This window comes from Onychostoma macrolepis, chromosome 21, assembly GCF_012432095.1.
Source record: "Onychostoma macrolepis isolate SWU-2019 chromosome 21, ASM1243209v1, whole genome shotgun sequence".
In the NCBI taxonomy this organism is placed as follows: Eukaryota; Metazoa; Chordata; class Actinopteri; order Cypriniformes; family Cyprinidae; genus Onychostoma; species Onychostoma macrolepis.
The window spans coordinates 18132533-18153536 of NC_081175.1; the positions used below are offsets into that span (position 1 = coordinate 18132533).

At 37.4% G+C, this 21004-nt stretch overlaps 1 protein-coding gene across 7 annotated transcripts in view; it reads right to left on the reverse strand.

Annotated features, from left to right (window-relative positions):
- Positions 1-1472: 1472 nt before the first annotated feature.
- vav2 (vav 2 guanine nucleotide exchange factor) overlaps positions 1473-21004 on the reverse strand; it is a 201381-nt gene continuing 181849 nt past the window's right edge. For 2 of the 7 annotated variants that reach the window (XM_058757388.1, XM_058757387.1), the window contains 20 exons: positions 17958-18053; positions 17182-17250; positions 16891-16977; positions 13750-13835; positions 13510-13642; positions 13078-13092; positions 11884-11993; positions 11696-11797; positions 8720-8808; positions 8595-8608; positions 8346-8367; positions 7921-8048; positions 7442-7513; positions 7194-7255; positions 6730-6846; positions 6539-6626; positions 5415-5538; positions 3866-3952; positions 3452-3606; positions 1473-3360 (listed from right to left, as the gene is read on the reverse strand). In XM_058757388.1, coding sequence (XP_058613371.1) covers positions 3313-3360; positions 3452-3606; positions 3866-3952; positions 5415-5538; positions 6539-6626; positions 6730-6846; positions 7194-7255; positions 7442-7513; positions 7921-8048; positions 8346-8367; positions 8595-8608; positions 8720-8808; positions 11696-11797; positions 11884-11993; positions 13078-13092; positions 13510-13642; positions 13750-13835; positions 16891-16977; positions 17182-17250; positions 17958-18053 — 1704 coding nt within the window. In that variant the 3' untranslated portion in view covers positions 1473-3312. The remainder of the gene's footprint in view (positions 3361-3451; positions 3607-3865; positions 3953-5414; positions 5539-6538; positions 6627-6729; positions 6847-7193; positions 7256-7441; positions 7514-7920; positions 8049-8345; positions 8368-8594; positions 8609-8719; positions 8809-11695; positions 11798-11883; positions 11994-13077; positions 13093-13509; positions 13643-13749; positions 13836-16890; positions 16978-17181; positions 17251-17957; positions 18054-21004) is intronic. The other 5 variants (XM_058757389.1, XM_058757392.1, XM_058757390.1 and 2 more) reach the window with 5 other exon arrangements.

Here is a 21004-nt window from a genome sequence, read left to right on the forward strand (position 1 = left end):
CTCTTCCTTCAGACTCTGGGACCTTGATTTCCAAATGAAATGTAAAATTTACTTTCATCTGAAAAGAGGACTTTGGACCACTGAGCAACAGTCCAGTTCTTTTTCTCCACAGCCCAGGTAAGATGCTTCTGACGTTGTCTCTGGTTCAGAAGTGGCTTGGTAGCCCTTTTCCTGAAGACGTCTGAGCGTGGTGACTCTTGATGCACTGACTCCAGCTTCAGTTCTCTCCTTGTGAAGCTCTCCCAAGTGTTTGAATCGGCTTTGCTTGACTGTATTCTCAAGCTTGCGGTCATCCCTGTTGCTTGTGCACCTTTTCCTACCCAAATTCTTCCTTCCAGTCAACTTTGCATTTAATATGCTTTGATACAGCACTCTGTAAACAGCCACACCTTTCAGTAATGGCCTTCTGTGACTTACCCTCTTTGTGGAGGGTGTCAATGCTCGTCTTCTGGATCATTGCCAAGTCAGCAGTCTTCCCCATTATTGTGGTTTCAAAGAACAAGAGATACCCAGAATTTATACTGTAGGGATGGTCATTTATTCAAACTCAAATGTAAATATTCTAATATTTTGAGATACTGATTTTTGACTTTCATGAGCTGTAAGCTCTAATCATCAAAATTAAAAGAAATAAACATTTGAAATATATCAGTCTGTGTGTAATGAATGAATATAATATACAAGTTTCACTTTTTGAATGGAATTAGTGAAATAAATCAACTTTTTGATGATATTCTAATTATATGACCAGCACCTGTATATTTAAGTGGGCTCATATTTCATATGTAAAATTAGGTTTTGGCTTTTTTTTTCTTTCATAATTTTTAAACAGCCTAGAAAGATGGATAGATCTATAGTCAGTTCAACATTAAAATTCTCCATGGACATTTTAGTAAAGACACATCAGTGTCAAGGAAATCTCATGTCTGGGAACCAGCTGATAAATCATCTGATAAATCTCAACCTAGCTGAGGTAATATAAAAAAAAAATAACAAGCTAGTTGGGCATGACGCAAGCTGTTCAAGGAGATCTCTTTTAATTGGATGAGCCAATGCTAATGATCATCCTCATATAAGACTAATCACAGTAAGATTGGCTCTTTGTTTCTGTTGCATTTGCTGTAGATCTTTTTATTCTTATGAAACTAAGACAAAGAAATGCCATGCTTCTTCCTCCCTCTGTCAATAGGTGCTGAATTAGTCGGTGAACAGATTTATTATGGTGGAATTGATAGTGATGGGCAGAACAGATGTGAGATCACACACAGATAGTCACACGTCCTTAAATCCAAGCCATAATATGTAACCGTCTGTAGGACCAGTCTGACTGTTTCACAGCCTAAGTGAAAAATATTAATCTCAAAATCAAATCAGGCGCTTTCTGTCATAAAAAAAAGCAAGTAACTTGGCTCCCCCTAGTGGCTATTCTAAACAAATACTGTCGGAGTATCATGATAACAGGACACCTCAAATAGGCAAAAAAGAAATATTTATTTCATGATAGACATCAGTTTCCAAATAACTGACCATTCAAAAAAATGTACACAATTTCTTGTTATTTTTTTAACATCTTTTTTCAGGATTCACGGACAGCAGTTGTAATATCTATGACCACATGCAATGGGTTTTTTGTCCACTACAGAAACAGGTACTAAGCCCCAAAGCCAGCGCTACCTTGACCTGAGCTGCACTGTTCCATCACTGCAGACAGCTGTACTCAAGCCTGGAGCGCAGCTAAAACACAATGCTTTATTACAGTCTAGCACTCTCCAATCTCAATTTACGGCTTCAATTTCTGATAGCCGGCAACAGCAAAAGGTTTTTCTCCAAGGACTGTATGAGGAACACATCCATGCACTTATGGAGTTTACAGGTAATGTTCAACTTTGAGGGACCGCTGCTCATAGTGTCAAGGATTTTACTTTTTTCTTGTTCCAGAGGTAAAAATAAGGACATTTTGAATTGTTTTTTTTAAATAATATGAAAATTTAATGTCCAGGTCTGCAGTGTGGTGTCCTGTGTTAAAAGGTCTCTGGACATATAAAGTGCACTTGATGGCTGAGGTTCTTCAGCAGTGGGTCTTCCTCGTCCACAACAGCATAAAGAAAATTCTGCCCTAACTCAGTGATTTCAATAAGTAGCACTGTAGCACCAAGTTGTGTCCACCAGTAAGGCAAGATACTGTAATGTGGCAGGCTGCAGACGCGAAACGTGGAATGGCAAAATGTATGTGCTTGTAGAAAACGACAAAAAAAACCCTCTGGGTATTCATGAAAATCAGTGCACAGAACAGCATTCGGTATTCCCTTTTTTGTCCAGATTTGGACCACTGAGAACGAAGAAATCACAGAAACAGCATTCACTGAACCTCGTCCTGACACTCCATTGCACTTTTGCAACCTCTTGAAGGAAGAGGAAGATATGATGGTGCATGTATCCTTCATTGTCCAAGCATTTCCAGCCATGACCGAATGCTTTCGGTTAGCTGCTCCTTTGTTCCAGTGAGATGATGAGCAGATCTGGTCATCTGCTCATTCCAGTTCAAGAAATGTTCAGTCTCTTTTATGGTCTTCAGGTTGAGCAGCGTCCAGCTGAACGGGCGGATAGGGCCGTGAGAATGCACCGCTACAGAACAGAGCGATAATGCCGCAGCAATACAAACGAGATTCTGTTGGGAGTGAAGAACATGTACGAAAAGGCACCGTATTTCTGGACAGGGCAGATGTATGAGCGTGTATGTGCAAGATGAGTCTGAATCCATCTCTTTACCTCCACCTCTAAAGGCATTACCATTTACTATTTACTAAGGCAAATTCTCTCTGTAAAGAAATGCAAAGTGCATCTTTTCTGCTCTCATAAATTCTTTGCGCTGCTGCTGTTGAACAAATGTTCAACATTGCATTTTAATCATAGATATATCTCTTTAATAAATTATATTTATATATAATTTTATACATCCCCACCCCCCATTATACCCCAGCGCACCTTACAGGTATTTCTGTACAAACTTAAAGCCATGCTTGTCCTTTGGCCATTTCAAGGCAAAGTTCTGCTCTGTTCACAGTTTCCTCCACCCACCGCTGAGAACGAACAGACTCGGAGCAGTTTTCTTCACAGAAATCACACAGACATTCCGAGAAAGGGAAAAAAAAAGCATATTTGTACATGACGACAGGAGACAGAAGTACAAATATTCATTGTAAAATATGTTTCCAGCGAAAAAGAAAGACTTCCATGAGATGTTGCCATGGAAATCAAAGAGTCCTCTCAGAGGGCTGAGGATTTTATTGGATGATCTTCGACCCCAGAGTTTCACTGCACCCCCTCCTCATCGACGTACGTAGAGGGGAACCATCCAATCTGAATGAAAAACATGGAAATAATGGCAATTTATATTGCTTATATTGTAATATTTGAAGCTTAATTTCAGATCATTTGCTTGCTTTATTACCCTGCCGTTAGCCTCTCCTTTCCACCAGCCTTGGTCTCCACCAATCTTGCTGTAGATCTTGACGATGTCCCCCTCTCGCAGAGACAGCTCTCTCATGTCTCGAGCAGCAAAGTTGTATCTCGCCACAGCTGTGCTGACTACCCTGGGTGTGAATACTGTACAAAGCCAGGAACATCCCAAGATTAGCGTATGTAAAATGAAGAAGACACTTTATGACATTGTGAGCGAGATGTGAATGAATAAAAGCTTGTGACTAATGCTGGTCTTTATGAATGTCTGGAGCACTAATGAGATGACGATGAAAATACATCCAGTAAGACATGTTGACGGAAAGATGAAGGGATGAATGTGAAGAGGGATTGGGGAAGGCGGCATGGATGATGCAAGAGCACAAACTAGCAAGAAGCGCAGTACCTGACCAGAAGGGAGCAGAGCTTTGAGAGGAGAAGTTGAGGCCCTGAGGACTGAGGAAGGAGAAGTTGTAGGAAGCACAGGTGGCTGCTGAGACAGTATGGGGGGGAGAGAGAGACAGACAGACAGACATACAGAAAGTGAGAGAGAGCGCAAACAAAAGAGGAAGGGCACAACAGAATTACAGGGTAAAAAAAAAGTTCAAGGACATGGTTTCAGCAAGGTGTTTGTATGTGTGTGTGAGAGTAGCTGTGTTCTGTGAAAAAGTAACTAGAATTCTGACATTCACAATCAACACTAATTTTTTCAACAGGAAAAAAACAGACTTTAGGTAAACTGCATACTACACCATTCAGAAGGTTGGGGTTAGTAAGGTTGTTTTTTTTCTTCTAAAGAGATTAATACATTTATTTAGCAAGGACACATTAAATTGAATACAAGTATCAGTAAAGACTTGTATATTTCAAATAAATTTTGTTCTTTTGTAAAAAAAAATATCCTGGAAAATTGTCCAATCACTGGTTCCACACAAATATTAAGCAGCACAACTGTTTTCAACATTTATGGTGAGAAGACATTTTTTTAGTACCAAATCAGCATATTAGAATGATTTCTGAAGGATCATGTGACACTGAAGACTGGAATAATCGCTGCTGACAATTCAGCTTTGCATCACAGAAATAAATAACATTTGAAAATAAATAAAAAAATATAATTATTTTAAATTTAAATGTTAAAAATTTTAATATGTAACAGTATTACAGTATATTTGATTAAATAAATGCAGCCTTGATGAGCAAAAAAATACTTCAAAAACATTTTTAAAAATCTTGCCGTCCCAAACTTTTGAACGGTAGTGTGTGTGTATCAGCCTTCATTTACTTTCGTTGTGTGAAAAAGAACACTGGACATTCAGTGTCCTTTTTCGTTCAATGGAAAAAGTCAGTCACATGGGTTTGAAACAACATCAGTTCGAGTGAATGACAAAATTTGGGTGAATGGCTCCTTTAAGCAGCTCTCGTGTTGCATATGGAGATCTTTCAAGGCATATTCTCAGCCCCTCACAAACAGACATTGTCTTTACACACTTGCATAAAAATATCAGTGAACACCAGTTAAGCTTGACTGGAAAACGAACAAAGGCACATCATTTATAATACATCTAATGAAGCATCTGTTTATTGGAACCTATTCAGCTGGCCGAGCAAACCTTGGCCGCGGGAGCCAGAAGTCTCAGTCAGGCTTCAGCCTCAGCCAGAGTGGGCGGCTCCTTGACAGCCCAGCCTAAGATGACTGACATTTGAAATACCAGGAGGCGGAGCATACTGAATGTGAGGGCGGGACCAGCTGGCAGGGTTTGTTTGTTCAGACTTCCAGAGTGTGTCCAAAGATTGTGGAAGGCTGCTGGCCAGACTGGTGGGGGCTCAATAAAAAAAAGTGTGCCAGAAAAAGCAAGAAAGCAGAAGAGTGAAAATAAAAAAGGGAGAGGGAAAGGGAGCGGAAGAAAGAGAGCGATAAAAAGCTGCAGAGGATTATGGCAGCAAATGTTTACCTGGTGAACGAGTATTGGTGCGAGAACTTGAGCGTTCCCTGGATTTGTATGGGTACCGTAATGTCGTGTCCAACAGCTTAAAGCTCTCTTTCAGTGAATGACTCTGATAATACTCCACAAGCTCCTGTAACAAAGAAACATATCTAAAGTTACTTACAGCACTTTTATGTTCCAGATGTTTTCATCTTTATCAATATAATTGCATTTCTAGAAGAAATGCCAGTGTTTGCAAGGGAAAAACTTTATAGTTTTAGGTAGGTTTAGACTAGGCTGTGGTTCTGTGTAAGTGAAACATAACATCAGAGCTAAATTAGCATTACACAGCTGTGCAGCATATGGCTATAGACAGACTAAAAAACAAATGCAAGAAGTTCAATCACAATTTAGTATTCACATATTCCAATGACATTATCACTCTTTTTAGATTTTGATTTATACACAAATTCATTACTGTTCAAAAGTTTGGTAAGTATGGTTTTTTCTAATATTTTTTTTTTTTACAGTCACTTATGCTCACCAAGGCTGCATTTATTAAAATAAAGGTAAAAAGATATTGTGAAATAGCATTAATATTTAAAATAACTGTTTTCTATTTCAATGCATTTCAAAATGTAATTTATTCCTGTGATAGCAAAGCTAAATTTCCAGCAGCCGTTACTCCATCTTCAGTGTCACATGATCCTTCAGAAATCTTCTAATATGCAGATTTAGTGCTCAAGAAATTTTTTTTTACCATTATTAACATTAAAAACTGTTAATATTAAATATTTTTATAGAAACAATGATAAAGTTTTTCTTTTTCCAGGATTCTTTGATGAATTGAAAGTGCAGAAGAACAGCATTTATTTGATATAGAAAACTTTTCTAACATTACAAACTAATTTTTGATCAAATTAATGTGTGCTTGCTGAATAAATGTTCTTTACAAAAAATATCTTACAGACCCCTTAAGCTTTTGAATGGTATTGTGTATATGTATAGACACTAAAAGAAAATATGTACAACGTAACCCTTGCAAAGAAATCAGTATGTTAGATGCTTCAAGTGAATTGTGTAAAGTTCATTAATTGTGCAGTCTTCACCCTGCAAGCATACTAAAATCTCATGCAAAATCTTTCTCTTACCAGGAGACTATCGAACTTCTTTGCCTCTGTGATGTGAATCCAGTTGTCTTTCTCAATAACTTTAATATGTTTCACTTCATCGTTAAACCTGTTAAAAGGCGCACAGCAATGGTGATGGACAAAATACTAAAAGAAGACAGACAGAATGTTCTATTCTTGATATGAATACATGCCTTCCCCGTAACACTCACTTGATGCTGATCGCGAATCTCTCGGCCTCCGCCGTCCTCTCTCGGATCAGATAGGTGCCGCTGCTGTGAGACTTAAGCAGGTTGTCGGCCTGCTGTCGCTCCATGTTTCCTGCAAACCTGAAGCCCACGGGGAAAACACACCTCATTCATGAGACCGTTCAATACCCTGTACATCATTATAGCAACTCTCACAGAGGTCGTTACTTCATTAAAAGACAATAAAGACTCAACATGCATCACAATTAGACTAAAGCTAATCAATCATCATCACTGATTCTACTTATGACATGTAATTCCATGCAAATTTCACTAGGTCAAAAAACAGTAGTATAATTAAATGTATTATTAATATTTAACATGAGACTGTGAACAGCATATTATAAACAACCAAAATCTTATAGTATTTTGGTAATGTAAAGAGTAAGAATGGAAAAATCAATGGGTTCTACAACAGGATGAAATACCAGGGATAAACGTTGTAATCTGTCTCTCTTGAGGACTGACGGCTGGGAAATGACTGGAAAGGCTGTAGAGAAGAAAACCATCAAAAAATGATTTGAGACAACAAGGGCTGGTTTAATTTCTAATAGTGAAGAATACTGCCTAATATTAAGAATATGCATATATTTGAGAAAAATAAAATAAATATTAGGAATAATTTAAGAAAATGTACACGTTAAAATGATTTGAATTTACTTTTATGAACATGTACCTTTGGGTCTAGACATGGTTTCACACTGGAACTGGGGAAGAAGCCAGTCTTTTGGGTTTGGATGAGTTTGCCCTGAGACAAAAATGCAATGATTGAAAGGTAAAGATTAATTAAGTAAGAAAAGCAAGCCCCCAAAAACAAGACATCAGGTTATGCTACACAAACTGCATTAAGTATGACCAGAGTTCAAAGGTAACCTGCTAATGGCGAGTGGGAAGAAAAAAAAAAATTAAATACTGAAGAAATTTACTGGTCATACATATCTCTTACCTGTTATGGAACTTTATTTCTGATTCGTTTGTATCTCTAATATAACTTGTGATTGTGATACATCAGAAAGTGACTGCTGTTTATGTATTGCAATTTCAACCATTTAAAACCATGCTAATCATTTCTAAAATGGGCCAACTGACCAATTACTCCAAAGTGTAAAATTTGCACCACAGAACAGGTTAAATGTTCATTTTATAATATCATACCTCCCACCATGATGTGTCTGGATCTCCCTTCAAGAGCTCAATGACTTCTCCTGTCTGAAAGCAGAGAGGCATCTTGCCTGGCGGGGCAGGGGTACCATGGTAATTTCTTATGGCCACCATCTTCGGACCTTAAGAACACATTAGGGGAAAAAAAGCTTATAACTGCGCAAAGAACAGTACATGGACGCTCATAATTCATATTCGTAGAACACACCCACACTCTGCGTTTTCTGTATGCATTAACTATACACTAGATGGCAGCAGATAGCTGATGTATAATTTCTTTAACGCATGTGCTCTGAATGTGGTCCATTTCAGTTTAACAGCCTGAAGCTGTGCGCATTATCTAAATTTTTCATATTGACATAACCACAGTAGGATCACAGAAGACGGAGACAAAAATCACATTTTACTTATATTTTTACCTGATTGTGGAAGCCCTGGCTCCTGTCAAAGACAGAGGGGAATTTATGATTTAATGCACTTCAAAGTGGAACATAGTTTACATATAAGCAGATCAGGCATCATTTAAGACATCCCTAAAGTGTTTTTCAAAGCTGATGACAAACTTTACGATTAAATCAAGAAGAAAAGTTTGGTTCAAGTCAATGAGACAGGATTATTAATATATCTGAGAGATGGAAGTTTATTAGTACAGGGCACTAAAAACTCACCGAATCATGAGGACCTGAAATAATAATGAAAGAGAGAGCATGGTCAGTGGTCTGATCTCTTTAATTAGGGCAGATGTAATGTGCATGTGGTTCTTTTAGAAGCAGCTTTCTGTTAAAAGACTCACTTATTTTGCAGATGGTAATGACCTCCAGACACTCCTTATGGACGCCAGTGCCACAGCCTGAACAGTAGTATCCCTGGTAGAAAATACCCCTAAAGAAAGAATGATAGAAGGAGAATGAGAGACACATGCTGATGATAAATTGTCTGTGTCTTAAGTAGGGATGGGTACCGAGAACCAGTATTTTTTTGGACTGGTACGTAATTGAGTCAATACCAGACTACCGATAAGCTTCAGGACAAACGATACTGCTATTGATACTTGCGTTGTTTTATCTCCGTATACTTCAATGTTAATGACGAATTAGAAGCTGCTGCTTGTCATTTTTCTTCACTGAATGATGTGGCCATCGTTTGCTCGATGTGCGTGTGATATCCGTGCGCATGCGCGGTGTGTGTTTGCGTGCAATCAGTGGCGGCAAGAGTGAAACGTTAGGAAGTGTGGGCTCACGTAACAAAACTAAGCGACAGCAGTGTCAGATGCAATACATGCAGTAGTGTAATAGTGAACAAAGGAGGCAACACTAGTAATATAATGAAACATTTACTAACAGAACAACATCTACCTCAAGCAATGCGCTGTATTTACTATGTCTCCCGGCTCCAGGTCCAACCGCAATTCACAAGACACATTCACATCAAATGTTGATTCAGCGGTATAGTTACACTCACGAGACACTGCACTTATTTGCAATCACAAAAGTACATTATTTGCGTGTGCTAAAGCCTTGCAGGTTAAAAATGTAATTCACGTGCTGTTTTGACACGCGCTTATTCAGAGCGCGTACACCTGAAGCGTGCTGACACTAAAAGACCGGTCAAACAGCACCTGATTACTTAGTTATCTTGTTGCGCTAATACTGTCAAAAACACACAAGGTCTACATATAAACACAGTTATGTCTAAAGTGGAAGTAAACAGCTGAGGGAGAAACGGATGCTTGCTCTTAAAGGGACAGAACTACACATGCTGCCGATTGTCATTAAAGGGATAGTTCACCCAAAAATAATATTCTGTCATTATTTACTCACTGTCATGTTGTACCAAACCTGTATTAATTTTTATTCTTGTGCTGAACACCAAAGAAGATATTTTGAAGAATGTGGGTAACCAAACAGTTGCTGGTCCCCACTGACTTTGATAGTAGGAAAGAAAAAAAAAAGAAAAACATGGAAGTCTCTGGGGACCAGCAACTGTTTGGTTTCCCACATTCTTCAAAATAACTTTTATGTTCAACAGAAGAAAGAAACTCATTCAGGTTTTAAACAACTTGAGAGTGAGTAAATGACGACACGATTTTAATTTATGGGTGAACTATTCCTTTAATGTTAATCAAATAAAACACAAAGAGAAAACTAACTCACTACTCTTGACTGAAGAACTTTAATACAGTTGCTAAAGTTCAGCAGTAATAAAATATCTTGAAATTTTCAACAACTTTTCACATCATATCTTTTTGCACCAAATAGTATCGATAAGAGTATCGATAAGTACCGGTATCGATAAAATGTAAACGATACCCATCCCTAGTCTTAAAGACATCCTGTATGAATGTCTTTGTCCTGTTGAACACAAAGGAAAATATTCTGAAGAATGTGCGAAACAGAGCAGTTCCATAGCATTTTTTTTTCCTACTATGGAAGTCAATGGTGCCCCAAAACAGCCTGGTTACAAACTTTCTTCAAAATATCTTCCTTTGTGTTCGGCAGAACAAAGAAATTCATACAGGTTTGGAACTACTTGAGGGTGAGTAAATGATGACAGAATTTTCATTTTTGGGTGAACTATCCCTTTAAGGCAGCTACTGTAGGGCAATGATCAATGAAAAATGTCAATATAATATGACAATATGTCTTCATTTCCTGAGTTCCTACTGAAGTTCAAATTCATCCAAACAACTACATTTCGTTATGGTTTAGAATGATGCTCGCTATGTTGTTAGGGTGTTGTACAGTAAGCAGTTGCCAAAGCATTGCCAAGCAGTCGCTAAGGTTTTTTTGGGGTTATCTCTAACTGGTCCATATCAAAGGAGACCTCCATCAAGTCTCTATGTTCAGACATGCAGCAAAAACATCTTTTTTTGTGGTAGTTTGAACAGCAACAAAATACTACAAGTACGCTGATGTTTACATGCCTGTTTTGACTCATTTACTCATTTTCGCTTAGTCTTTCATATAGTGAACTATGACATTCACTATGTAGTGTACAGTGAACAAGTAAGGGAAGTTTTACATCCTCTTGGTCCAAGCTGTTTTCTAAAGAAGACTGTTGGCTTTGCGCTTACACTTAACATCATTATTATAACAGATACATTAGATATTGATAACACTGCCTGAAACAGATTTGATCACTTCATAGTACGGACAGACAGTCCTAAAGATGGTATTTGAAAACCAATTGTAATGTGCACAGCATCTAAAGACTATTATGTTCTGGTCGTGTCTTTAATGCAAGTCTATGCTTTTTTTGTCATAGGTGGTTCCAAAATCATGCATTTAATTGCTTACACTTCAACAAGTCACACAATTTCAGGCATCAATAATGTCCACAGCACTAAGGGTGTGCCCATTATTTAGAGGCTTGTTCAGATTCTAGGCATGAGCTACTGTAACAGTGATGCTTGGCTTTGGAAGCCAACCTATCATGCATCAATTCAACCACAATCACCACATGTGACTCCATATGTCAGCACAACTAAGCGGCAACATTCAACATCCAAACTAATCCCAGGCCAGTTTGCACACAGATTGAAATGCAGAGCCGTTATAATTAGCAGCCATTGTGCACACTGACCTGTGCTGCAGAGTGGCAAATTTAGGTCAGTACACTATGATTTCACACGAGTCAATACAGCCAATCAGTGAAGCAGTTCATGTAATAGAGGTCAGAGCAGTAGCCTAGTAACACGGGTTGAAGCCCATCTCAGTCCACTGCGCTGCCTCTGTAATTTTAGAGAGAAGTGGCGTTTGCGAGCCCTCACCTCAGCAGCATTTTACAGGCTCTGCAGTTGGTGTTCTTTTCAAATGTGTGCATTTGGAAGTTGTGCTGGTTGGCAGTGGCTCTTTCGGGTTTGATGTTTGACCTGTGTGGATTAACAATCAACATGTTATATGGCAATCAAAAATCAAAGTACTGTGTAATTCTGACACTGATGTGGTTCTAGCATACATGGCCATCTCAAACTGCTCCATCCACTTGCGCTTGGTGTCTTCTGTCTTGCAGAAAAACTGGAAGCCCTGTTTCCCCTGCAGATGGATCAGGTAGAAGCCATAGGACCACTATGGGTGGAGAGAAGATGGTTGATGGAGGAAGGGGAGGTGGACAGAGATAGACAGAATGCAGCAGGATTGAAAAGGTGTAAGGGGTCGTTCACATAACCATCTACACTGTTTTTTTAATTATTCATTTAGTCTATGTATACAGGTCTTTGGCCTTTCCATTGCATATCATGCTACAAATACTGCTTTTCAAAAGGCCACATGAATTCACTTGACATTCCTTTCTGTATTGACCAGTTTTCTATTGAAACAGGATGTTTGGATGGGACATTTTCCTTGTCCCCAATTTTTGAAAATAGCCAAAAGGTTTTAGCTACATCATGCTGCCAAAAACAATTTACTACTGCTAGTCTACAGCATTAATCAGAGTATCATTCTCATTTCTAGAAAGCATTTGTTTGGATCAAAAAACTTTTGATCCCAAACTTTTCAGTGGTATTGTATATTTGCTAAATGTGAATTTAATTTAGTCAATGCTACACTAACGTAGACCCTCAAAGCTAACGGACGTGGACTAAAAGTCACAAAACTCTAATTTGACTTCATGGGGTCTTTAGAGGGATAGGTCACGCAAAAATGAAAATTCTCTTTTCATTTATTCACCCTCAAGTTGTTCCAAACCCGTATGAGTTTCTTCCTTCTGCTGAACACAAAAGAAGATATTTTGAAGAATGCAGCCATTGACTTCCATAGTAGGGAAAAAATCCTATGGAAGTCAATGGCTACTGGCAACTGTTTGGTCACCAACATTCTTCAAAATATCTTCTGTGTTCAATAGAAGAAAGAAATTCATACAGGTTTGGATTAGCGTGAGGGTGAGTAAATGATAACAATTATCATTTTTGGGTGAACTAAGGTTTTAACATGCCGTGTCAAGTAAAAAACATCTTGAAATGTGAAAAATGCATCTCAGTGGATTCTACAGAACATCTTTGGAAAATCTTAAATTGTCAATTTGTAAACATCATTATTCCATTCTGGTAGTGTAAAGCTGCTGTGGAACTCTTGAGATGACAGAAAACAGATCAGAGAAAGGCACAATCACAGCATCTCAATGCTTAGAGAACATGAGCATTCAGCTTACCATTTTTCCACTCGACTGGTGGGCATGCAAAGAGATTGAAGGCGGAGAGAGAAAAGGAGAGAAAGAGAGAGAGACACCCTGTTACACATGCATTCTCATATACATGCAAAAATTCCTGATTGTTAGATTCATGGAGAATGCATTGGCTTCTCTGCATTTACATACACATGCTAGAGCACCGAAGAGAGCAGTGCATCATCTCTGATTGGTTGAAATTATGAGCATCATGCTTTAACACTCAAGGACAAGCGTATAATGAACGCAATCCATCTGTGCTATTCACCAAGCAAACGATCAGATTGTCCCATTTGCCTTTGCACAGTTAACGCAATACATAAAGATCACTGACTGAATCAATTTGAAAGCAGCAATATAATCAGGTATATTTATTCTGAAACAGGCCCGATGGCTGGCGGATCAAAGGCCTCTCACCTTCTTCATGTCACGGTTATTCATAGGGTCATCGGACATCTTGTAGAAGTGAAGTTCGATGATCTCTTTTAACTCGTAGTTATAGCCTTTCCTCTTGCAAACGATAACAACTTTATCAAACAGGAAGATGTATCTAAGTAAAAAAAAAAAACAGAAAAAAAAAGAACACAATCTGTTTGTAGCAGATGTCAAAGGCCATTTTTTGTTGCATATGAAAACATAATAAATGTGCAGTCGTACCTGTCTTGTTTGGTTCGGTTAACTATAGAGCAGACTTTAAGCTCTCCATCTATCTTCGGCCTGCCGTATTCCTCTAACTTCACCTGCTGTGAATGACACAATCACACACACACACAAACACAAATACAGTTAATACATTTATACTGGCATAAAGACTTGAGGAATTTTATACATAACTTTGTGACATACATTCAAGAATCACTTGTTCCTGCATGCAATATGGAATATTACAGGTAAATATAAGTTAAATTTAAATGCATCGAATGGAATTGCAAAAATATGGATAGTTATAGGGAGTTAATTTTTTGTCTTTATTGTGCATCCCAAGAAAAATTCTGCAAGAAAAACCAATGATTATTTTCCTCAAAGCTTGGTTTTTCACTAAAAAAAACTTTTTTCCAAGCACATTAAAGGTTTTGGTTTAGAATTTTTTTGTCTTGCATGTCAGTGCTGTTTTATACGGCGCCCGAGAAGTCACCTGTAGGAGATAAAAAAAACAATCCGTGCCGACAGTTTTGCAATCCGTTCCCTCAGTTTATAAACCGTACTCACGAATTCTTAAACTGTTCCCTCGGTTTAACAAATCGTGCCCACGGATTAATAAACCGTACCCACGAATTTCCAATCCGTACGCTCAGATTTTGTAAACCGTACCTTTGGTTTTTGAATCCGTACCCACAAATTCATAATTCGTGCACACGCTTTCGCAAGCCGTTCCCACAGGTTTGTAAATTGTACTCACGGATTCATGCAGCAAGCTCCTAGGTAGCCTACGTGTTAACGAATCATATTGTATATTGTTTTATTGCATATTATTATGTGGAATAGGCCTACAGCAAATTGTAACTGATACGAGTTGGAATACAACAATTTAATAAGAAAGATGTGCGTCAAAATCTTGTTTAATTTGTGATCATCTTAGACTTGATTATTATTGTATAATAAACCTGGCATTGTGACTGATTTTGGAGTCATTTGTTCCTCTTTTGTAAGTCGTTTTGGATAAAAGCTTCTTCTAAATGCATGTAACCTAAATATATAACAACAACAACAACATAATAATAGTTATTATTATTATTTTAATTTATAGGCTAAATAAATGAGTGACAGTAAAATGTTTGTCACAAAATAATTAATGAATGCTTTAGTTTTAATAACATTTTACAGTTTTGGAAATATGTTTGTGTACTATTCATTCTTAACATGAAGACTTATTTTGGTGATTTTATTATACTAAGCTTTTCCCCCCAGAGTTAGATATGTTTCACTGTTAATGTTATTATTAAATAACTAGGCCTATTATAACATTACATTCAGTTAGAGAGCAAAGGAATGACCACATAACTGGTACATTATTTGTTTTGTATTGCCTTTTACCTTCTTCTCTCAAAACTCTATTGTTTTTTTTAGAAAATTCAGGAAATTTTCTATTCTTATTTTTAGCGTTCATTTTAAGCTATAAAACACGGTGTTGGTGATTAATGTAAAATAAACGCTAAAAAGAAGACTATTTTGTGAGTGTGGATCGTGGTCTCATAGGCTACTATGAAAAAGAATATTTAATAAACACAATACAGTGCCGGTGGGGGCGGAGCCACAAATCTGTGAGTTTACAAACCCGTGGGAACGGATTGCGAAAGCGTGCGCACGGATTATGAATTTGTGGGAACGGATTCAAAAACCGAAGGTACGGTTTACAAAATCTGAGCGTACGGATTGGAAATTCGTGGGAACGGTTTATTCATGTCACGTCATCTGTCGTGTGTGTCATGTGTTCCCGCCTCTTGTGTCCATATTTGGTCTTGTTCCTGTCCTTGTTAAGTGTGATTATTGGTTTATTCAGTTCAGCTGTGTTTTCGTCTAATTATCAGTGATTGTCATGTGTATTTAGTTCCTGCCTGTTCAGTTAGTTTTCGTCTGGTCTACTCGTTATTCCCCGGTGTTCCTGTCTGTGTCTACCTTGCCTTGTCTTGCCCTGTCCTGATGTCACCATTAAAGACTGTTATTTTGAAGTTACTCCTCGTCTGCGTGTTCCTCGTTCCTCCCTGCTGTGTGCACCGTGACAATTCATCCGTGGGCACGATTTGTTAAACCGAGGGAACAGTTTAAAAATTTGTGAGTACGGTTTATAAACTGAGGGGACGGACTGCAAAACTGTCAGCACGGATTGTTTTTTTTTTTCTCCTACAGGTGACTTCCCGGGCTCCATAGTTTTCTGATCTTTTTTTTGTGTGAAAAAAAATAAAAAGAGTTCTTTATGGCAAAATATCTCCAAACAGCTCCATACTGTTGTTGTAATTTGTTATTGTAAGAACATTTCTGTGATATTTATTTAACATAAATAACTTTATGTATCAACTGTACTGTACTGTATAAACAGAAGATGACTTTATGCAATTTTCTTTGATGCTACTGTCAAATAAAAGGTACATACAGTACATACAACTGTACATATAGGCTATTATGCTACAGTTGCTGCTATATTAGGAGCCATTAAAGGCAAAGTCCACAGTGAATGTCTTTTGTCCGTAAGTGGCATGCCTCATTGGCTCATTGATGTTTAGCCGCGGGCGTCATCTGCACCACAGACCCTCACATAAATAAACCAGAGCTGATACACTAACTCCTACATTAGATACCGGGAGAGGATACACTGATTTCATTCCCTTTTAAACACAATCCTAAATAGCACCGCTCGTGGCCTGGAGGCTTTCAGGATTTATTTTACTGAACAGAAGTGACAGACGGGGGGCAGGTGGAGGCTTGTAAAAAACTAAATGTTTGCGGATAAAGAGGAATTGGCCAGAATGCTGAAATGTGCACATTCTCAGACATCATAAGTCTTTCAATTGACACAGTAGAGGGGACAACCTATATTTTTGCAATCCTCATAAAAGCTTTTTGTGAAGCCACCATGAATTAGGGTCGAGTCAATACCAAAATGCTTAAATACTGATACCATGTTCTCCGCATCGAAAATTGCATGAGTACCTCAAAAGAAACAGGTAGGCCAATGAATATGAATGATATCTTTCCAACAAACAGGGACAAAAAAATAATTATTAATGGCCTTTAAAGTTTGACCTCTTTCTGCATTTATCAGATCATGTCAGTGTATCGCACAACTTCATGAACACTTACTAGATTTTCTATTGAGCTCTGAAATTCACTTATTTTCTTCAGGGTTTCATTGTCTCTCTTCACCTCGTTGATGTACATTGCCAGGTCCTTCAAAGACAGAGAGAGACAGAAGCAAAACACTCGGATAAAAAATCCAAGCCACTCACCCCCCAAATTAAAAAGTCCCAAGAGATCATTGATCGTTGCACATTAAACATTATGATAGGCATAAATAGATTACAACCCAACTATTGACATCAAACACTGTATTAGGCTAATATGTGTATATGATGGTCATAAAAGTGTTCAAACCTGCATGGCTTCTAGTGCCTCTTTAAGCTGCTGTCTCTCCGGGCGGTCCATAGAGTGACTTACTAACTCCTGTGGACAGACATCATAATGATAAGTCACACATACTTAGCCTGAAACAAGACTTTCAAGCCCGTTTCTAGCGGTATTTCACTCTTATTTTAAATATTTTCAAAATTATTTTAAATGGTATGCATACATGTACACACACACACACATTTGTTTTTTGTTTTTTTTACTTTTTCACTTGAGGACATCAAATGTGGATGTCCCTAAAAGGAGGAGGAATTATTAGATTTTAACTTTTTAAGAACAAGCACACGCCATCTCAAGCACAACTCACACAGAATACACAGCAACACTCCCTGGGTTTGAGTATATGAAATGGGCTGCGGATAATATGATTTAAGCATGGCTGATTTAAACGGTGTCACTGTATCCACCTCCCAATGCTCACTTCCCTCTCTGCAGTATCCTGGCCGTCTGTCACATGTCACAGTCTTTCTCTCCGTATCCATTATTAATGCGTGTTGTGAATTAATGATGGTTTGTATCATGCAGGGCGTCCTGTTTTATACATGATCTCTATTAGCAGTGGCTGAGCAGAGTGGAGAGCCACATGGGTCTTGTTGGATGAGGTAAAACGATCTGAATGTTTTATAGGGTGTTGGGGTTCGTAAGGTACTGCTGTTCTGCTGCTTTCAAACTTTAAATTGGAATAAATGGAAGTTGAACAGGTTGCTTAATGAGCTCATAGTAATGCTGATGGTGGCTCTCACCTTAAGCAGAAGGTGGTATTTGAGGACCCGCTGCATAGGGACCACCAGGAGATCCTGCAGTTTAAATTTCCCCTCCTGGACCTTCATGGTACACTCCTGTGGAGGAAGATTATTTCAACAGCTTTTAAATGGAAAATTTCAGAACAAATAAAAACAAAGTGGAATTTAAAAAGACATAATAGAACATAATAGAATTATAGACATAATAGAATGTAACATATTTTGTAAGATGAAAAATATTTAAATAATAAAAGGCAAGACTTCATTTTATCCATTAAGATTTGACTGGATATTTAGGATATTATTGATTAGTGATATTTTTCTCAAAATTGTTATTAGTGATTATGAAAACATGTTTTTCTTTGGAATAGTGTGTAATCCCTTTCCACCCTAATTAAATACATACATAAACAAAAAATGTTGAATTTATATCTCACGACTTCAACTTTATTTCCATAACTGCGACTCTGTATCTAACAATGTGACTTTATTTTAGATTTGAGAAACAATTATCTGAGATGGAAACAGGCTTTGATAGTTCCTAATCACACACACTAAGACCAGAAACATTAATCAAATATTAATAAAATCAAAAATTGAAAAGTGTATAAACTGTATACTGTATACAAACAGATGTTATCTTTTTCTCTGCACAATTTGTGGTCGTCACTTAATGTTAATCTCTTCACTTTTCATTTTTCCTCCCTGTTCTCAAATGACAAGTAAGCAAAGAGGACAGACCACTCAAATGTCACGCTTGACATTCAGAATAGACTGAGAAAGAGGTTCATCATCTCTATGACTATCAGTGACTCCACGTCCCTCCTTATGAAGGATCTCTGACTAATCCACTACAAGAGCCACTCGTCTCTTTCCAAGAGGTCTCATAACCACGCACTGAATGGACTGTACCCTATTACAGAGCCCTTCTTCTGTGTGAGATAACAGGACGATAATTATGTGAATTTGTCAACAAGCATGTCTAGAATTTCAGTTGCTGTGATTTCATCTGTAATCTCCTCTAATCCCGTGTGGAAATAATGGCTTCTCTCGCCAGTCTTTATTTTTGGAGTCATTAAAGTAAGCTACACTGCCTCAGACTGGCAGGCACAAAAACAGCCCTGTAGTCTTCGCATCCTGAGCAGCATTAGTAGAGCAAAATTAGTTCATGTCCCAAAACTGTCAACAGCAGTCTGCTGAGAGGAAACACTGTGCTGGGCTGACCACTGGAGCAGTCTCTGGGAGAAAGATCTGTTAAAAGAGACACTTTGAGACGGTGTCCCTGATGAGAAGTACAGTTTTAGTTAGAGAGTGAGACCTGCATGTTGTTTAGTAGATTTGAGCATTATTAATTTGCTTAAAGAGAAGAAATTACATAATCCTCATGTTTCAAATGTACATGACTGCCTTGGAACACAAAAGTAAAACCAAACAATACCCTGATTGCTGGTTTTTTTTTTTTATGCAAAAACAATAAATGTGTCCTGGAGTTTTCAAATTTTAAAAACAGAAAACAAAGAATCATAAAAGTTACCAATTTGACTCATCAACTAATCAACTCATTCCGATATCTTTGTTTGAGGAACAGCCTGAAACCACAAGAGCGATAATGATGTTCGTTTAACGAACATATTGTTCTTTGAGTCCGATTATTTCAAGGAATTGATCCAGTTCACAAAAACATATACATATATATATATATATATATATATATATATATATATATATAAAAATTTTTTTCTTTGATTAAAAAAGTTGACAAACTGACAATTGTGAAGAGTAATGGCTGCTGAAAATGAATCTTTGCCAACACAGAAATAGAATGGACAGAAATTACATCATAAATATATTATAATGGAAAACAATTATATTAAATTGTAATAATACTTCACAATATAACTGTTTTAATGTGTTTTCATCAAATAAATGCAGCCTTGGTAAGCATAAGAGACTTTTTTCAATAAAATTGACTATTGTCAACAGTTTATATTAAGACAATTGTGTGTTGAGACCAAGACAAGACCAAGACAAAAGGCAGGTCGAGACTGAGTCAAGACCAAGACTAAACCAGCATTGCTCAAATTCATCTAAAGGATCCACATTTACTGCCTGAGAAATGCCTTATTTTTAATCATTAAATACAGTAATAAGACAGTTACTGAGCTGTTACCAATCAAATGAAATCTCTAACAACAAAATGCATCTTTGCACTGCAGTGGTGGAACAGAAGCTGCATCTGAATTAGTATAATTACAAATGCATAAATAATGTTGAGAATAATGTTAAAAATTGTTTACTGAATGTTTTTATAAAAGCAATATAATTTTTTTTTTTCAAAACAGTTCTCTTGCTCTTGTGATATTGCTTAATTATGTCATATTATAATATAAAAATCCACATCTCATACACTCAAGCACTTATACTCTCAAGCACTTTTTTTGCAACAATATCTTGAATTTTGTGGGTGTATGTATTAATTTTGGTGACATTTTTAACACAGTCCCTCAATAATTTCTGACCCGGCATAACAGTATAAATCATTTGTTCTCTGCCAGGGGTCCGGGCCTCAACAAACTTCCAAGGGGGCCTCAAGGTAGCTTAAAATTGTTTAAAATAAAACAAAACAAGCATTAAAATTAACTAAAACAGGTAAAAATCAAAGATATTTCTTAGTATTTGGTTAATTTTATAATTTCTAGTCATGCTAAGCTCTAAGATATTTTGGGTGAGTGGAGGGGGGCCTTCAAATAATTTTGTTGAAAATAGGGGGGCAGTGAAGTCAAACATTTTGAGATACACTGGTATAAATCAAATGATTTATTTTTGTTATTTAGCTATTTAATTAGTTATTGATTGCATTTGAAGCAAGAAGTTTTACATCCAATCATATTAATGATGGTTGTAAATAAATCAGACAATTTAGTGATATCCCCGCAGTTGTGGTCTTGACCGGTCTTGAAACAAAATCCCGAGTCCTCTTAGTCTGAGACCAAGACAAGACCGAGTACAAATGTGGTTCACTTTTCATTGGTTCAAAAAATGATCTT